Source organism: Neodiprion lecontei, chromosome 7 (genome assembly GCF_021901455.1).
Source record: "Neodiprion lecontei isolate iyNeoLeco1 chromosome 7, iyNeoLeco1.1, whole genome shotgun sequence".
Lineage (NCBI taxonomy): Eukaryota > Metazoa > Arthropoda > Insecta > Hymenoptera > Diprionidae > Neodiprion > Neodiprion lecontei.
Genome location: NC_060266.1, coordinates 20,639,837 through 20,659,948, shown reverse-complemented (window position 1 = coordinate 20,659,948; position 20,112 = coordinate 20,639,837). Strand labels below are relative to the sequence as shown.

At 37.5% G+C, this 20,112-nt stretch overlaps 1 protein-coding gene across 3 annotated transcripts in view; it reads left to right on the top strand.

The window, feature by feature from the left end:
- Positions 1-16,974, top strand: part of LOC107226883 (monocarboxylate transporter 10) — a 111,765-nt gene extending 94,791 nt beyond the window's left edge. For all 3 annotated transcript variants that reach the window (XM_046745125.1, XM_046745126.1, XM_046745127.1), the window contains 7 exons: positions 7,030-7,215; positions 10,597-10,744; positions 11,517-11,793; positions 12,762-13,005; positions 13,134-13,271; positions 14,165-14,443; positions 15,453-16,974. In XM_046745125.1, coding sequence (XP_046601081.1) covers positions 7,030-7,215; positions 10,597-10,744; positions 11,517-11,793; positions 12,762-13,005; positions 13,134-13,271; positions 14,165-14,443; positions 15,453-15,832 — 1,652 coding nt within the window. In that variant the 3' untranslated portion in view covers positions 15,833-16,974. The remainder of the gene's footprint in view (positions 1-7,029; positions 7,216-10,596; positions 10,745-11,516; positions 11,794-12,761; positions 13,006-13,133; positions 13,272-14,164; positions 14,444-15,452) is intronic.
- Positions 16,975-20,112: the final 3,138 nt, after the last annotated feature.

Genomic DNA, 20,112 nt, shown 5'->3' with positions numbered 1-20,112 from the left:
GGCGCACTGCGAAAACCAACTAAATCGCTGCAATTTTCAAGTTGAATGAAAAATTACCGATTTCCAAATCGGTTGGAATCTCCTTTTACGTGGTACTTTTTTATCAGGACAATTCTTGGACGCGAAAATGAATTTATAGAAAGAAACAAACGATCTTCACGTTATTTCGATTCGATTGCAATTTTCAAGTTGAACGAAAAATTACCGATTTCCAAATCTGCTGGACTCTCCTTTTGCGTGGTATTTTATTACAAGACAATTCTCGTACGCAAAAATCATTTCATAGAAATAAGCAAACGACATTCACGTTATTTCGAATTGATTGCAATTTGCAAGTTGTACGAGAAATTACCGATTTCCAAATCTGTTGGAGTCTCCATTTACGTGGTATTTTTTTTCAGAACAATTCTTTTACGCAATAGTCTTTACATGGACAGAAAGAAAGAATCTTCACTATTAATCATAGGATCGGTTGAGAATCGGTTTCGACGATGTACATAGAACAAAAATAAAAAGGATCAAAAACCGCAAATGTCGAACGAAATGAGTTGGAATAAATCAAGGCCGAATTCCGAGCAACGTACGATATAAAAATCGACGTCAATCGATTGGCGGAGATGATCGAAAGAGAGAGAGAGAGAGAGAGAGAGAGAGAGAGAAATCGGCAAAAAATAAATCGTTTTCCATCTGTCGGCGATCCTTGCGCCGTCGATCGTAACAGAGAGAAACAATCGGCAAAGGAATCGATAAATGAGAAGAGAGGAATGAAAAAGAAAAGGACAGACAGATATACGTAGGTAAGTATAAGAATAAAAACCGAACGATCGTGAATCGAAAGACGTGCAAAAAAATGTCAAAAAAATATGCTGCACCCATTTCAGTGAATGACCGAGTAATTAGAGCGCGTAGATCGATCGCAACTGTCTGGAACTTGGAGAGAGAGACGAAAAAAAAAATATATATATAATGTAATGGCAGAAAAAATACGAAGAAAAAACAAGTATATTATACGGATAGATACACACATATATATATATATTTATATACACACACACACACGTATGTCTACAATTCTGCGGGCAAGGAATCGAGATCCCACAGAGATAAAAATACTCTCATGGGCGTTTCTCAGCAGAGCGCCAATAGACGCGGTGAAAGTAACGCTCCCAAATTTATTGCAAATCCAATCAGCACCTGAGACTGAATCATATGATTAATTTTACCCGCCTGTCCTAATGTAGCGAACGATGACGTGAACTTTATCGATTGAACGATATTCGCAATTATTTTTTCATCAATCCTCCCCCCCCCCCCCCAAGAATCGCAAATTTCGCACGAATAAAACAAAAGAATTTTCATATTTATCAAATATGGCGATCAAGTAAAGCGGAAGAAGTGTTTTGTTAATTGAAATAAATCTGGTTTTACTTCGTAACAAATGAATTATTGTTCTTGGTATTCTTTTTTTTTTATTTTATATTTTGTATTATAAATTCATGAAATCCTATCTCTCTTTAATATATAATTATTCGTTTGACTCGATGACAAATTTTTCGGTAAATTTTACAGTAAAATATAAATATTATAAACATAAAGCAATGTAGAATGACATTGGCGATTTTTGAGTCAACTTTCTGGGATCGGGATAGAAAGAATATTTTTCTAAAAAAAAAAAACAAAATGCTTCGATAGATAGAAGTTTAAAATCGACCGGATAAACTTGTCGACTTTTATTCGATTTTGCAGATTTTTGGACACACATAGTAAGAAAAAACGTTTGAGTTGAAAAAAGAAACGATACCGCAAGACGTGAGACACTGAAATTATCTGGATACACAAAACGCTTTTCCGTCAATTTTTCATAGTTAAGTTAAACCGCGACGCCGGGAGCCGATTGGCAAAGCGAATATCGATAATCGATTTCTTTGGCAATTTCCGGACGAGGAGCTGGTTTCTGTTAAGGCATTGATGCGCGATCGGTTCGCGGTACATTTGACAAGTTTCCTGCAGTCTGTGTATACGTAGATACACAGATAAAGATATGCAAAGAAGATATTCAAATGACTCGTCGGAGTAACTGGCGAAAAAGGAGCGGCGGAACTTCGCGCGGTTCCTCCAGACGTCGTAAAACAGAAACACCAGGGGAGAATATGAAACCGGTATAAAACTGTACAATAAGAAATAAAATGAAATAAAAACAAGCGGAGGGAGAGAAAAAAAAGTCAACCCCCAACTTTTACCCCCTGCAGCTTGCAAGGAAATCCAGTCCCGACGACGCGAGACTAAAACTAATTTTCGCATCCCTCAATTCCAGATCGCGACGTAACGAGCGAATGAAAAGCTGCGGGGTTGAATTTTCTCGATTCTCGAACCCCTAAAATGTCTCAAATTTGATTAATGCCGCCTCGATATTAAACTGATTTGACAAACTGAATCAGACTGTGATTTTTCAATGTGAAGATCAATTTTATTTTCTCCTTTGTTTCCTTTTTCTTCAACCCCTATTTTGAAATTTTTTTAAATTCGAAAATTTTTTTTTTTCATCGACACTTCCGCTTTCAACAACAATAATTTTTTCAAGTACTGAAAACGGGAACTAAAAATCTCTGGTAACGTGCGAAAAAACATACACTGAACCCCTAAAAAGTAAACCTCAAATTTGATTTGATTCGATATGATTTGATTAACCCACAAACCAGTCAGATTGTGATTTTTTAAAACGAAAAGTAATTCCAAACTTTTTTCCAAACTTCTCCAAAAGAAACGAGCAATTGTTGTATTTCCAAAAACGGGAAGAAAAAAATCTGTGGCAATATTTCTCTCGTTGTGAAAAAAAATTTATCGGTAGATGTGGGGAAGTTTAAAAACTGATCATTCAGCGTGACAATCAGAAAATCGTTTCTATTCTTATTATTCGTTTCAAAATGAGAAAAAATTGAATCAACTCCTTTTTTTTCTATAATACACGTTAACCCTTTCAGTCACACATTTTTCAACTCAATATTTTGGCCTCAATTTTGTTACGCGACGGTTTTTGGGATCGCTGATTGTAAATCTGAAGTCAGAATTTCATAAATATTAAATTCAAGATGGCGGATGTGAAAACGAAAAAACTACCAAACTTCTATGATTCTGACCGAAACTTGTTACTCGGGGGTTTTTGGGGTCACTGATCGTGAATCTGAACTCAGAATTTCATAATTCTTAAATCCAAGATGGCGAATTCAATATGGCATATGTAAAATCGAAAAAACTACCAAACTTCGATGATTCGAACCGACTCTCGTTACTCGGAACGTTTTCTGGGGTTACAGGAAGTAAGAAGGAACATTCGAAGTTATACATAAGCTGTGATAAGGCTAGAAAATGAAAATTTTTGAGGTGAGACGCCGAGCATCCAGCTATGACTGGAAGGGTTAAATCCTTTATATAAATCAGTTCACCTGTCGCAATATATCGAATACAATCTCAAAAAAAAAAAAAATACAACGTCTTGAGCGTTTACGGATATCGTAGATGCACGTTATAATAATGTAGGACGTGTAAGTATACGTATTCACACATGTATTTCCGTAGTGACAGCGAGTACGCGGAGGATTTGAGTTATTCGTTAGCTCGACACCGGCTCTCGGGGCTGCATTTACGTCGAGTTTGCCCGCGGTTCTCGGGTTAGCGGGGATTTATCTGACAGATCGGGGCAGCGGCGGAGTTTCGTTCGTTGCCTGGTAGAAATTATTACCGGTGCCCATGCCGCCGGGGGCGTGCGATGGGCGTATAGAAACCCGAGTATAATATGGGAGACCAATGACCATCGGACGAGTAATTTAATACGGCTCGAAAAGACGTCCGCAATTAAATCCACATTCCATTCCATTCGTTAAAACGATCGGTGATCAAATTTTCGAGACATTTGTAATTTTTCGTTTATTTCTTTTTTTTTCTCTCCTTGAATTACTTCAATCTTTCAAACGTTGTTTCGACTGCATAACGTCTTGTTGAACACATGTTCTTTATCTATGTAGATCGGTGAATCGATTTTTCTGTCTTCGGAGTACGTGTATTTTACAATTGAAACTCAATTTTCAATCGGTCGTTGAAGAAAAATAAGATTTTTCTTGTATTGATTAGGATTATTTCTTTCGCCCAATTTACTGGTAAAGAAGAGGGTACGGTTTCCGAAGTAAAAAAAAAAAACAAAAAAACACGAGCAACTTGGAATTATGCAAAAATTAAAAACGGGATGAAAACGTGGTCCGGAATATGTGTGACTGTAGTTAATTCAGACGAATTTCATCACACGGAACCACGTTTTTAATTACAATATCGTATCGTTTCAACATCCTTCTGAATTACCGAGAAAACAAGAAATCTCGAATTTTACAAGAACTTTCGCAAATTGGTAGATACAGGATCTATAATCAGTTTCGAGAATTCTTCCCGAAAATTGGAAAAACACTTCATCCTGTGTCCTAAGACGTCAGGTCCAAAAAAAAAAAAAAAAAAATGCTATAATAAAATTACTTGATATTTCTAAAATGAAAATATCGACAACTTGAAAGAAGATATATTTTGAGGGATGTCAAAACGACGTGCTTCGCGTGAAAATATATTCAAGCTTGTGGATAAGTCGTGGCTTTCAAATATACGCAATCGGCTTAATGCTCGTGCGATGAATTAAATTCGCGGATAAAAGTGGCGTAAATGAAGAGGAAGGTTATAGAAATAAAAAAATTGCGAGAACGACGAACTCGACTTGGCACGAAAAGAGGAGGCCACCGTACCAGCCTGATTTATCGAACCTAATTCCATCAGCAAGCGTTGGTTACGCATTAATTCGGGCTATAAAACAAAACCCATTATAAATTACATGCCTGTATGACATTCGTCGCTATGATATTTCCGATTGAATGTAAATCTTCGGCCCACGATTCGTCCGCCCCGATACATACAAAATTCCAAAACTTTCCAGTCACGCTTGCCAAATTTTACCATCAATATGTCGCAAGCGCAGATTTACAGGCACGTTGTCACCGACTACGTGGAAATTGTTTTTTTTTTTTTTGCAAATTTTCTCACAATAATATAGTTTCGATGAGAACCCGGATCGTTTGGTCAACTGATCAAAAACGGGTGTTGGGAATAGTTGGCCAATTTTAAAAGTGAAAAACATTCGTGATCAACGTATGACAGTTACTCAAGGATGGCGATTCGCGAATCTGAAAAAAAAAGTTTAGCAGAGATTTTTTTTTAAATACCGTGCAGGCTCGCGTAATTTTATAAATTTGTGCTTGCGCATTGTCTTTAAATTATATCGTTCGCGAAAAAAACTGGACAAGGTGAAGTGAAAATAAAACTTTGAGGAAAACTTTCGCGATGATTTTTTTTCCCGGGAAAAATGCGGTTGAGTTTACGCCGGTCTGTCTCTATTTTTTTTTTTTTTATGAAGCGCTTCTGTGTTACATGTGTAGAAAGTAAGGGTAATTTCCGGTCCAATTCATCATTCGATTGTCCCGTGATATAGAAAATCGGGGATGGACTTACTCAGCTTTTTACGCTCCTCCCCCCCTTACCGAGAACTGTCGTAAACGGTCCTGTCACCGAAAAATTGGATCCAGAAACTGAAAGAATCGAGAGGAAAATAGAGAAACGAAAGGCGAATTTCGGCAGTCGCTAGTCGGTCTGATCGATGCACGTTTTTCTTCTCGTACGATATTGAGGGTCAATTAGTGAGCGGAATAATATAGAGCTAAGAGAAGCTCGTGGTTGGTAGTTTTTGCAAAATCTAAGGAAAAAAGAAACAGAAAGATACTTTTTGCCAGATAAGTTTGAACAATTTTTTACCGCGTTCGATTCGGTTTGACGTTTCGATAAGAAATGTGCGGATTTTTGGAAGAAAAAAAAATTTTTTAAACCTGTCTCGAAACGCAGTAAAGTGCACATACTCTTTTACGCTATACATACTCGAGAGTTTTTCGTTTCGCGGAGAAAAGTGGAGTTCGAGAAGAGAGAAGTGCAAACGTTATTCGCGAACAAACAGCAATTAGTCACGAGTGAGTGAGAGTGAGATACAGAGAGAGAGAGAGAGAGAGAGAGAGAGAGAGAGAGGAGAAAAGAAGCACTCCGGAGCTTGTCGAGTTCTCATTTTACTTCAAGATCGTCGGCATTAATGTACGGAACAAAAAACTGACCACTATTCGCGAATCTCTGATCCATATATACGAAATTGTACGGTCCAAGCTGAAAATTTTCCCAACAAATATGTCGATCGAAAATTGCCTCTGACGTCAATCGACTCGAGTGTAATTCAAACAGATGAATTTCAAATGAAATAACTTTGACGGTGCCATAACTTTTGTGAAAATATTATTTTTGGAAAGAAAAAATGCGGTCGTTTTTTTCAGTTGTGATTAATTAGTAAAACTAGTTTATTTATTAAGTGAAATTCATGCTGATCATATTGGGGTAATTTTTTTTCTCAGCAGTTTGATCAATCGCACGAAAGTTGCATAAAAAATTACAACGGGTTTTAATCAATGAATTTGTCCTCAAAGTTATCAAACTTGTGATTGTAATAAACTTTCATTTCGGACTGTTTGTAAATGATTCATTTGAAAACGAAGTTACTTATTCTCGATCGGAATAGAGCAAACAAGACGGAATAATGATCTGATCTTTCTAAAATCATCATTACAACCGAATTTCCTTCGTTTTAGTTTTCGACATTTTGACCTCATCACGTGGCTTTAATCTCAAAATATGGATTTTTCATTTCACTCATCGAAAGCATGCCATTTTTGACAATTATTACGTTAACAATGACATTTTCAATGTCTTATTGTCTTGACCTTGAATACAAGTTGAGGACAATTTTCTCATACTTTTTTTTTTTTTTTTGTCAAACATCGATCATACCCACGTTAATTTTGATTGAGTAAATTTTCTACAGCTTCTTAAATTTCCAAAAATGACTCCTGGAACTAAATTACGGAATAAGGTCTAAAAAAACGTGTTCCGATTATCCTTTTTCAGGATGGCTTGGAGCGATGTCAACAGGAGTGGCACTGCTGGTATCGCCGGTGACGATAGCATTCTGCCGGCGAAAAAGCACCAGGGTAACAGCAGTTCTCGGCGGTTTGGTGACAGCCTTGGGATGCCTCTTCACCTCGTTTGCCTCGCAGTTTCATCAGCTCTTCTTCAGCTACGGCACGGTGGTCGGTGAGTAAGATTTTCTATGACGTTGGAAGGAAATGAAAAAAAGAAAAAAACACACACGTTAAAACATTTTCTTGTAAAATTTATAACAGCTTTTCTCTAACGGGTGAAGATCGTTCGGCCATAGAATTCTAGAGAGAGAAAGAGAGAGAGAGAGAGAGTGAGAGAGAGTGAGAGAGATTTGCGCGAACGGCGTAAACGCCACGCTTTACCCGGGTCTAAATCATTCCCCATTTCGGCCACCCATCCACCCTAATCTTCCATTTGTCTTCGGAGCCTAGGCACTTTGGCCAATTAGCTGGTAGATTCCTCGACACGAAACCACGCGTCCTATCGGAGTATCGGACCTGCAGAACCCCAGGGATGGTCGTCAACCATGCCTCGGTTGATCTCCAGCAGCCTCCTCGTCGTGCACTCGACTGATAAATCAATCAAGATCCGTGAATTTTTTCATCGCGTTCACTCCCGCCTTATCCCGTCTTCCATTCTTCTCATTTTTTCTGTTTCTTTTATACTTTCTTATTCAGAGGATCAGATAAATTATGAACGTTCCGAGGAATGACTAGCGGTTCGCTCTCTTTTCACCTACCTCTATAATAGGAATGAATATCACTTTTCTTGTACCGTTACTTCCATACGGTTCTAGGGCAATAAATGAAAGTGCGGATTCTCCTAACTCACATCAGAAATCACAGGTTCGTCGAGAGCGTCGTAAAATTTTTTACGGGTGCGGGTAAAAAGTCAGAGAAACCAAAAATCAAAATTGTCAAAATTCCTAACATACATATATCGAAAACTGACAATCACGATAGAAGGAAGTGGTGAATCTTCATTAAGCCAGAAATAATGGAAATAAAATATGAAAGTATCGAATTTTGAAGTTGTAGAATTTCGAATACACAACTGGTGAAAATTTCGAAAGGCCGTTGGCAGAATGAAGAACATGCGATTGCTCGCAAACACAAATAAATGAACTTCGGATGGATCGTAAAATAGAATTTTCGTCTATTCGAATTCGTAGATGCGAAGGATCAAGAATCAGAACGGTTAGAACTCCGAGTAGTGATCTCGTAGAAGGCTCGGAGTATAGAATTGCGTTAAATCAGAATCGTCGGAACGAAGAGTCGCAATATATGAGACGAGTCAGGCACATCGTCGGCCACACTCTAAAGGCCCAACCCAACAGCTTCAACGACTCAAAGTTGTCCGTTTGCATCGCGTTCTTTCTTCTTTGTCAAGTATCGAGTAAAGAATTTGTCTGATTCTGTATATAAAACATTTTACAAGTCAAAATAGATTATTTGGATAGACTCGGAATGTGAAATTCTGGTGGAAAGCCATCGATACGGTTACTTTCGGAATACCGATATTTTTGAATTGTACGATTCTGAATAATGACACTTCTACATTCTGGATTTTACTTTTTATTTTTATAATATTTGGACACTTGAGAACATGAAACTTTCTACAGATTCATTCTCTGGAACATTGACTCTGTACGTTATTAAATTCCATATTTCTGAATTCTTGGATTAACGTTTTCCGAAGTAAGTGGATTCGGATAATGGAGCCCTCTATTAAATGCATTTTAGGTAAGCTGCACCATTCGGGACTTAAATTTTCTGACAGTATCTGTTCTCTCATATTTGTTATTCGAGTTTATTGAATTCGAAATTCTGGCCATTCTGATTTTCGATTTTTCTAATTTCTTACCCACTCCCATTTTGTACCATCCTTAAACAGAGATGAAAATTACCCGCGAACATAGGGTCGACACTGCAGCTCAAGCAATCATGCGTTAAACCGCTACTACACTTTTTCTTTCGACTAAACAAGTCCAATACCAAGTGAACTGTGTAAAAAATCTTAGATCAGACTTTTGGAAACCAAAGTTACGAGTGGCGATTTGATGCCAATCCAACACGTTGTCTGATATGGATTTCGGAATCGAGCACCAAAATTCTTCTACAACAGTCCATAGACCAGTCAATTTCAACACACTTTACAGTGTACCAAAAACTACATACCTATACCCACGTGACTCGTGTTGTCCAGCTCAAAACAGCTGGTAATGATTGGAAGAGCCGTTTTCGCAATGACGAATCCCAGAGCGACCGCAAAGTGCGCCAAACCACCAATGGTGCAGAATATTAGCTGACGAGGCCGCGGTGTCTATTCCCGTGGTTTAATCAAGTTCACAGTAGTCCGAGAGACGCGAAGCCGGCAATAATTCACCAACTGTGCTCCGCGTTCGGCACACCAATAACTAGGCAATTCGTGTCTGAGCCCCAATCTCGACGATTATCGAGCAAATGGTTATCGTCCCGAGCACGGCCAACACGGAATCAACACCATCGTGATGTCATTGGAGTCTAGGAGGGAGGAAGGGATACGCCTATAATGCAATGGTAATAGCGATAAGTAAAACGCTCGTTGTTCCGCCGGTTGGTGGTCCTCTTCGTTTCACTGGAGTGATGGTCCCAACCGAAGGATATCGGGGCGGTATTATTACGAGGCGATTCTGACGCAGGATGAGAATCGAATGATCTTTGAACCGCGTTCCTTCTCATGGAAATTGCTCGCCCATCAATCCTTTCCCTGCCAAGCCAGTCATCGACCTCCGATCCTCTTTGACTCGAGGAAAACCGACCAATCTCATGTCCGGATATATCGAGTATGGAAATGGGTACACTGGGCTGGAAAACACTGCTAAACTCTGTGCAGCGTGTAATTATTAATGATCGAGATCCGGGTCCGTTGTTTAGTCGAATGGATTCAGACTACTGGGTAATATCTAATGATTCCCATTTCTTAAGTTCGGATGTCAATTACAGTCCTTCATGCAACCTTGCTCAAGTATTTTACCATTCAATTAAAACAATTACATGGAACTTTTACCCTTCGGTTATTGAACTATCGGAAGACTTGACCATTAGCATTCGTTGACATTTGGAAGGTAGAAAGTTCATTTGAAATTGTAACCATTAGGAAACTGGATCATTTAAAGTTCTGAGCATTCAGGGTTTGGATTGTTTGGAATGGTGAACATTTCAAAACCGGGTCATTTGAAGTTCTGACCATTCAGGGTTCGGGTCATTTCGATTTGTAATCGTTAGGAAGCTTCATTATTTTATGTTTTGACCATTCGAAACGTCGAGCTGCACCTAATTTAACATTTGATCGTTGTATTCTTTGACTGTCTGTTCACGATACTCAATCCGCCATTACGAATACCGTGATTCCGAGATCTGCTCGATGCTTAGCGATCTCCAACACGTATTTCACTAGTTGTTCTTTACTTTGCACGACTGCTTGTGGTTGGACTGGGTAGAATGAAGAGGATATACGAGGCGGAGGTGTGGCTAAAGGTGTGTTTTGTTCCAGGCATAGGTGTGGGAATGACGAGAGACTGCAGCACGCTGATGGTGGCGCAGTATTTTAAGAGAAGAAGAGAATTCGTCGAGATATTCATTGTGTCTGGAAGCGGTCTCGGTATAGCTGTCATGTCAGCCTTCATTAAAGGAGCTATCAGGTACGATCGTGGCCCGAGGTGTGCCTGCCTTTTACGGCCTGAGCGAAAAAGGAACTAGAGAAAGAAAACCCTACGCGACAAAAAGCCGTAGCCTCTTGTGTTTCGGCGTGTATAAAAATATTTTCACGATCTGCGATCTCGATCGTGCGTTTTCCCCCTTTGAAAATATCGCAGGCCAAGTGCATTTTTTCTCCGGGCTAAATCCAACTCCCCCCCTTGTGTGTATACTTAATATAAGATGCTATCCAGAATCTAGAAGTAATGGCGATTATAAAAAGCCCATTTTCCCAGAAAACGGTCGAAAAATCACAAAAACAACCCTCGCACTCGAGGGTTACGACTATAACCTACGTAACCGGATATATACGATAAGAAATCAAGTTAATTTCTGTCATTAACGTCAAAAGGAGCTTTGAATTGCTAGCTTCCAGCTGAGTAACGACTCGGCCCGTCGAGACTTATTGACCTCGGTACGTCCGTTACAAGAGATTTTTCATGGTGGCAATGTGTAAAAAGAGGCCCGAGCTTTCTCGTGACTTTTTCGCGAAATGGAACACTTTTCGGGATATCTATTCATATTTTCGCAAGGTTTAAAAAAAAATGGACAAACGATTGCTCTTATCACTCACCGAATGATCACTTACTAGCCAAACTGCCTGAACCGTTTCAATTTCGGTTTAACCTGAGGAAGAATCCAGAGCTTTGGTTCAACTCTTCTTGACATCCATCGTTCGTTTCTACCTTGGCACAAACTCGTCGATTCTCCTTACAGCAAAATCGGTTGGCGACTGGGGCTTCAGGCTGTGACAGGCGTCGTCTTCCTGACCTTTATATTGGGTACCTTTTACCGGAGTGCGTCCCTTTACCACCCCCAAAGGCGGGCGATCCTCCACCTGAAGAACCAGAAACGCAAAATCAAGGACAAGAACAAGGTCGATGACCGGCCGCCCTTTTTCGACTTCAGCACCCTCAAGAGCAAGACTGTCAGAATACTTCTGGTGTCCACCGGGATTTCAGCCTTCGGCATCAACACACCGATATTTTACCTGGTAGGAATCGGTTTTATTTCACTACTGACCGTGAGCAGTAATTTAGATACATCCAGTCAATTGCAATAAATTATATGGTTCAAAAAGCACGGACTGAAAGTCTTTTGGAAGCGCGTTATAATACGTGTACTGCGTAATGGTGAGTATAGATCATTTCAACGGATCCAACGAGGAATGTATCCCAGGTTGATCTCTCCGATTTCATTTCTTTTGTAATATGTTATGGTAGATTAAAAACTAAGCGTCAGATATATTTTTTTATCCGCCATTAAACACTTTAAAGTAGATCCTTAACCCTTTCACACACGTCGTTCAGTTTTTTATTTGTCACGGAAGTGCAATTATACGTTCCCTAAATATTTTTCAACGCTGACTGCGAATCTGATGTCAAAAATACAATGAAACTAAAAATAACCCTTAAAAAGGGGTGAATTATGAACATTGTATCAGACAGTATTCTTGAATGAGATTTTTGTGAATATTGATTTTTAGACAGTACGATTTTACGCCGAGAACACATAGGACTCAAAATACCATCCACATACATCCCTAAGGAGGGTGAAAATTACCCCTACACATTGAATTTTGTAAATCTAACGACGACTCTGAGATCTCTGTTTCTTAACCAATGAATACAAAGCGTTTCCAGTATACGTCTACCACCAAATCTCTTCGCTAACGAATTTCATTCAAGAGAACAACTTTCTTTTGCACATGTTTATTTATAACAATTACGAACAATTATGGATTCACCAAAAAAATCCTAATCGTTCCAAAGTTCAAGTATCTTTTTAGTACGAAAATGTAAAGAGCAAAAAAAAATTAGGATTTTGGATATGGCACATAGAAAAAATGACAAACACAAAGTTGACACTGCAATGGCTTCCGTGACCGAAAGGGTAAAACAAATCCGTGCGGTCAACTCTACGCCGAATGCTGATCTCTGACTCTCTTTTTCGGTTCGGCAGGCCCACCAGGCGGAGGAAGAAGGCCTTGGGGACACGGTGGTGCTGCTTCAGGCTTACCTGGGCCTGGCATGGACGCTGGGATGCGTGGCCTTTGGCCTTCTAGTCGTTCATCACAGCGTCGAGTGCAGAATCGCCAGACAGTACCTGACCCAGGCGGCGGTTTTTATGTGCGGCCTGTGCATCCTCGCCTTGACGGCCGTTCACGGAAACTATCACGGCTACGTTATGTTCACGTGGATATACGGTGAGTCCATTCTCTGCTGCTAATGAAATGAGCCGGCGACCTAACGAGCCACGTCACTCAAAATCGAGTCCCCGTTCAACCACCCGAATCTTGCTACAAATTTTTTTTTTCCTTTTTTCTACTTCCAGGCATCTTCTGCGGCGGCTATCACTACAGTCTCAAAATGTATACTTACGAAAGGGTCAGGGCGAGGAACTTTGCCAGGACTTGGGGCTTCGTGCAGTGCTCACAAGCCATTCCCATCGCCATCGGCGTTCCCATATCCGGTGAGTCTCGAGTTTCATGGTCTTAAAGAGACTGATGAGGCGGTGAATGTTTATCGAATTAATATATTCACGACAAATACATTGATTTATAACTCGCCAACATCATTAATAAGCCCAGCACGTACCTTGGAAACTAATTATTATAATGATTTGGGTAACGATTTTTTTTTTTTTTTTTTGCTCAAGTACCATCCATTCTTGTGGTGCCGGAAAATTTTTTTTATTCATACTTGCTTTTCAAACATTGGAAGCCGGATTTTATGTAATCCATTAAACGGGAAGCAAAAGCTGAGTGACAGTCACCTTCTCATTTGTCTTGATTAGTTCCGCAGCCTTTCGTTGTACACGATTTCAATATCATTCTTTGGGAGTGTCTCTGCTCACTCACTTCTTCGTTACCATGCAACAAGGCGTTAAAGAATCGATTCATGGTGTCGAGTGCTCCTGGAAATGTCCTTCAATTATGCTTGTCCTTGAAAAATCGCTGAAACTACCCTTGAATTTTTCTTGTCTCCTGGATATATTCCATTCCTAATGTCCTCGAATGACCTGGAAATGTCGTTGAATTCGTTAAGAATTTTTTACTGGACACTATGATCATGTTGACGATCTACCGGGTATGTCTGGGTGTTGGATTTAATCGTATCATTGAAACGTCCTCGAACTTTTGAAGAGACTGTAAAGGAGGAAACGAGAAGAACGAAGCAGATCGACTGCTTCCAGCAGACATCCATGATCGATGTAAATTTGCATCGTGGATGTTGGCCGAGAATGAATAACACAGCCGTCGAAACGGTTGAAAGCGATCAATCGGCTAATGGTGATACATTGACGTCTCGGTGCCGTTTCGACGTTACGTATGTGATAAAAATTCTGATTAATGATTCCTCCAGGGTACATAAACGTCGGCTGCGGGGGAAAGGCCGGGTACTATTTCAGCTCGACCTGCGTCCTCGTCGGCAGCTTTACACTCTTCTTCATCGATCTTCACAGGCGGAGCTTGTCCAGGCATAAGCACACCAGGGCGAACGGCACCCGGCACCTCTGCGTCGCAGACAATTGTCCCCAGAGGAAGAGGCTCTCGTTCAGTCAGGAACCTGAGAACGAAGGCGTCGCTGCTGGCGCTGCCGCCGCCGCTCTCATGCTCGGTGCTGAACTCGCTCCTGTACCAGGTTCGTTTCACTTTCGATATAAGGGGATGAATACGAGTAGAGGGATCGAGAAGTGTGCCCATTTTGGGAATTTATATCGCCTGTCAAATGGCATAAAGTCTTAACCACCGAGAATGCGAGTTTAGGGTTACAAAAGGGGCGTATAAGTTTTTTAATATTTTTCTCACCTTTCGCTCGCAAAATTATTAAAACGTATAACTCAATTGAAATCAGGTGTTTAGAAACCTAAGGGCAAAAGGTCGTATGTTGGACAACTACAACCTTTGTCCATTAATAAGTAGGTCCGAAAAATAATCAAAACAAAAGTTCGTAGCCACCAATTATTTTTTCATCATTCGTTTTTTTTTTTCTATTGTTTAACACACAGATAAATGGAAATCTACGAAAATTCAGAAATCTTGAAAAAACAAAATTGTCGAAAGTAAAAACCAAAGGACGTTACGCTTTTAAAAATATTTCTTGTAAATGCTTTCCAGACTACTAAAACGCATAAAAAATTGTAACTAACAAAGTTATACAGTAAGGACGTCAGTTTTCTAAATATCGATTATCCAAATCGTCATTTATCGGAATGATAGAAAAAAACAACAATAATTTTTGGTGGTTACGCCCTTATGCAATTATTGTAGTAGATCATTTTTTCAATTTTCATCGGGATCAAAAGATCGTATCTACCAGAATATAAGATATTTTCGTATCGTTTCTTTAACGCTACCTGTTTTGCTGAATTTTTCTAGTTACTATAACAAATGAAATTATTCTCAGTGTACAGATCGATTGTCGAATTTTAAGGATGTGATTATTACCATCTTGGATAAATATTTGAACAAATCTTGATTTATTACAATATGATGTATTGTGTCAATAATTGATTGATGAAAGAAAAAAAATCAAACTATTTGATGTTAAAAAAAAAAAATGTCCACCAAAATCATTGAATTCAAAATACAGCGTCTATTTTCAAAATACAGAACAACTTTCGGCTCATATTCGTTGCTCGACGTTGCAGGAGAAGTGCCGAACACCATGGCGGGAGAAAAGCCGGAACTGACGTGCATATCGGAGGAGGGAATAGCGGACATGGATCTGCCTGACAATTTGCTGGACGACCTCGACTACATCGGTGATTGTATAACGTCGTGTAACAAGGTGGAGAATTACCTGATGCTGTCCGAATTCGAGAACAACCTGATTGCGGAAATGCCAATAATCCTGGACCGGAAGGGGCGAAGATGGTCGCTGGCAAGATCGAAGGGTCCGGCGCCCGGAAGTCAGGGTGGAGCCAGCCAAGGAGCGCCGGAAGAGGAGGAAGTCAAACCGAAATGGCGACTGATGACGGCTCCGCCGAACAATCGCGTGATAACTGTGATCGACGAGGCGAGCACGTAATGCCCGTCGATTGTCTAATTAAAAAAACATAACATTGAACACGTTTTTATAACTTACGTTTTTACAACGATAACCCCGCACTATGTATATATATATATATATATATATATATATACGTAATATGTGGCCCTTAATATTGGTAAAAAAAAGAAAATTTTTTTTCTCATCCTTTAAATCGACTCGAAATACTAAAAAATGATTTTTAAACGTGGAATCCGCTAGTAATTTTAATATTAACCCGTGCCCCAAAGACCCTTTCAAGGTGTTGAAATAAAAAATAAAAAATTTCTCCCAATATTAAGGGCCACCCTAATACATATACATATTCGTATAATACGAGTAGTTTATTTATTATTTTACGTTGGAAATATAATTGATTTCATTCTTTGAAAAAAAAACCTGTAACAGGCGTAATAACGATCATCTTTGATCATTCAATTGTCATCCATTTTATTAAATTAATATAAATTTAAGTAGGTAGTCGATCTTTTGAAGGAAGAAGAAAAAAAAATTTCACTTTCTTTTCTGTTCCACCGACACAGTTTACGTTATAGACATGGTTAAACGATACACGTCCATTAATTATGTACACCGATCCCTGGTGATCGAAAAATAGAGGAACAAAAAAAGAAGATAGAAAAAAAAATCTATTCAATAAAATACAAATGAAAAGATAAGAGAATAAATAGAACGGTATATAAATTCGCGTGAATAAAATGAAATAATAATAATAATAACGAAGAAGTATATATGGAAATTTGGGCGATTTAGTAGCAAAAATTACATAGAATGAGAATAACGTCGTAGTTGAGTAAGGATTTACTAGCTACAATATATATATATACGCACCGTGAGGATGACGAATTATACAAATTGTCGACAAATTTCAACGATGTATCGACAAAGGTGTATAAAAGATCTCCATCACGTTTCAAGAGACTGGGATAGTAAGAAAAAAAAATTAAAAATTAACAAAATTAAACGAAAAAAAACAAAAGAAAAACAAAAAAAAAACAAAAACGAAATTACATGTGATCTGCTTAGGATTCTTATAACGAAGAGAAACAAAAAAAAAAAAAAAACAAAAAGTAAATAAAGATAGATATAAAAAAAATGAATAAAAAATAAAAACAAATTTAAGAGTCACGATCGTGAGAATGCATTTTTTTAGTCGTTTAATAATAATATTTGAATTTCGGACTAGTCTGACTAGATTGATAAGGTATGATTAATATAAATATATAAATGAATTGTTACAACAATATTATATACATATTATATATTATACAAAAATATATACATAAACGTACGTATAGAATAATTTTTTCCTATAGTAATTATTACGCATAAAAATTTATGAAAGAAAAATTAACATGCCCGCTCGAAGTTTGGAAACATTGTTTTCGTTATATTATTTTTATTTTATTTTCTTTTAATTTTTTTCCTTCTTTCATCTCATCTCTTCTGATTTTAATTTCGCAAGTTTTTAATATACACGCGTTTCGAAATATTGTCACTTCTGCAACTGTGTATATATATATATATATAAATACTGTTTATACATCCTTATGATTACACAGATAAGAAGCGTTGTATGCGCGACTGGATTTTTAATCTCACGAGTGTCTGTCCACCATTCGATAATTATGTGTGTATTATAACTATTATTATTAGTATTAGCGTGTAAAATACGGGAGAAAATTGAAGGAAAAAAAAAGAAAAAAAAAAGAAAAAAGTAAAAAAGCACGAGGAAAGAGCAAGAAAAACTACGAAAAATGAATAAATATGAATGAATTACGGTATCGTTGTTGTTAAATTATACAATTTGTACGTAGTTGAAATTCAAGAATCATCGGGTTGCCTTCGAAAAATAACCGCGTAATATCTTCATGGACTTATATTGTATGGGTAACTGTAATATATATATATATATATATATAAAGATGTAGAGACGCAGATAAGACGACACGCGTCAGTCGAGGTCAAAGGACAAACGCGTTATTACGATTGTGTTGACTTTGGACAAGCTGAAACGAAAAGACTTGCGAATATAAAAAAAGAGACGAAAGAAAGTAGAAAAAATAATACAAACGATTTCTGGTCATATATGGTATCGAGTTGATGTATTATATATAAATATTTAGTATCATCGACATTGTGAATTTTTGTCTTTTTTTAAAGAAAATTTTTTTTTTTTTTTTCGATTTTATGGATAGGATTATCATGGTTTCGTGTGTGTGTGTGTGTGTGTGTGTGTGTACATGTGTACGTCTCATAAACTTACGCGACATTTTAAATTCGTTAAGTTTATTCGTATAGGCAATTGTCGCCAGATTTTTTCTTTTTCTTTTTTTCATTATTCATTTCATGTTATCGATGTTTAATTTATTCCTTATGGACGGGGGTGGGGGGGGGGGGGGGTGGCAAAATATACGCCAGACAAATAAAACAGATCACGATTTTACAACCCGTTTGATTTTAATCCGCGTTTTACGACTGTTGAATTACAAATTGAATATACAGTCTCTGGAAACATTGGATATATTTTTAATGGAGGAATTGAAGGGGAAGGGGAGGGGGATGGGGGAAGTGAACGACTCTCGCAATCATTACGCAATACGATCGGATCACAAAATATATTTTTCCCCGTGGAGTGATTGAAGAGTAGAGAAAAACCCGAACGAATTGTTGGTAGGTGACTAACAATGATTCGATTAAAATGTTTGTTCCCCTCTTGGTGTTAAACCATTATTCGTTTTTACACTCATCCTTATTTAAACCTTGAATGATCGATCGTTCTAAAAAATTTATATATTTTTTCCTCTTCTCATTCACACCTTTTTTTTTTTTTTTTTTTTTAATTTGTAAGTGTTTAGTGTCTTACGATGTTTCCGTTCGTAGCATGTTTAGGTAAATAAGTCAGATCTCGCCTGCCTGTAAGTAAAAAATAATAACGTTGAACGCCTTTTGCGAACGATGATATACGAATAAGCACGATAGTGTAAGAAATTACAATTGACGCAATTATTAAGATGATCGGATTTAATAGATATTTATATAACAAACCAACGATGGTAATAATAATGAAAATAATATTGTATTGTAACAGTTTTATTAATAAAATATAGACGTTGTAATAGTTTGTCGCAGCAAGAACCAAGGGAACCAAATAGTGACCGATTTGAATTTATAATGCATAATGGCGAGAAGGAAAATTTGAAAATTATCCAAATTGATAACTGATTTGATAGGATTCGTGGAAAGCAGAGAGAATAACGAAAAATAAGAGAAAAAGATAAATAAAACTTTGTGTTAAAATTTTACGAACTGTGGCATCGTTGAGACAATATCGAATTTCGGTTTTCGTATGAAAACTTAACACAAATTGATATTAATTATACAGAAATAATTAAATTTTCTTTCTGCTCTCTCGCGTCTGCTGTAAAGTTTTATTAGTGGAATGAAAATGATTAGTATGTATACATATATATATATATATATATAGGGATATATATATATATATACGCATATTTATAATGACACGTTTGTAATAATAATATATTGTATGTGTGTATATTACACATACCTTTAGCGTATATGATAGCTATTTATTTATCGGAATATCTTGGACGTGTGTATATGTACATAATGATATGTATATTATACATACATACGTACATATATACACGAAGATTAAATTGTATCCATGTAATAAAGTGGAATTGAATTGACGAGCCATTGTAGAATTTAGCTGCGGGCTAATAATAAGCTGCAGTGAAATTTAGACATCGTAAAAATGCTGAAGCCGAAGTGAAATTCATCATCAGTGGCAATAATAATCCGCAAATAATAAGGAAAAACTGCTACTGAAATTTAAATTTAAAATAAATCGCATCGCGTTGCATTTAATCGGCTACATGAGATACGATAAATAAACAATATAGAAATTGTACGGTATATTGTTTATATTTTATACTTTATAGAGAGGCTGAAGAAGCAATAAATTGCTGCTAGAGTGAAATAAACTGAAATTAATTCGAGAAAGTTTTACATGCGCTCTTAATGTTTTAAAATGTATGATCGATTATTATTTTTATCTATAGATCTATGATAATTGATGAAACGATAATTACGAACGTTCAGTACAACGGAAGTGAATGCCAATTGAATTAGTCGGTACAAGAATATAATAAATTAGTGTCTGTAAAGTATGAAAATTTGATTCGAACAGGAAAGTAAATATGAAACGTCCCGGAGAGCAAAACGATGTAATTTCTGTG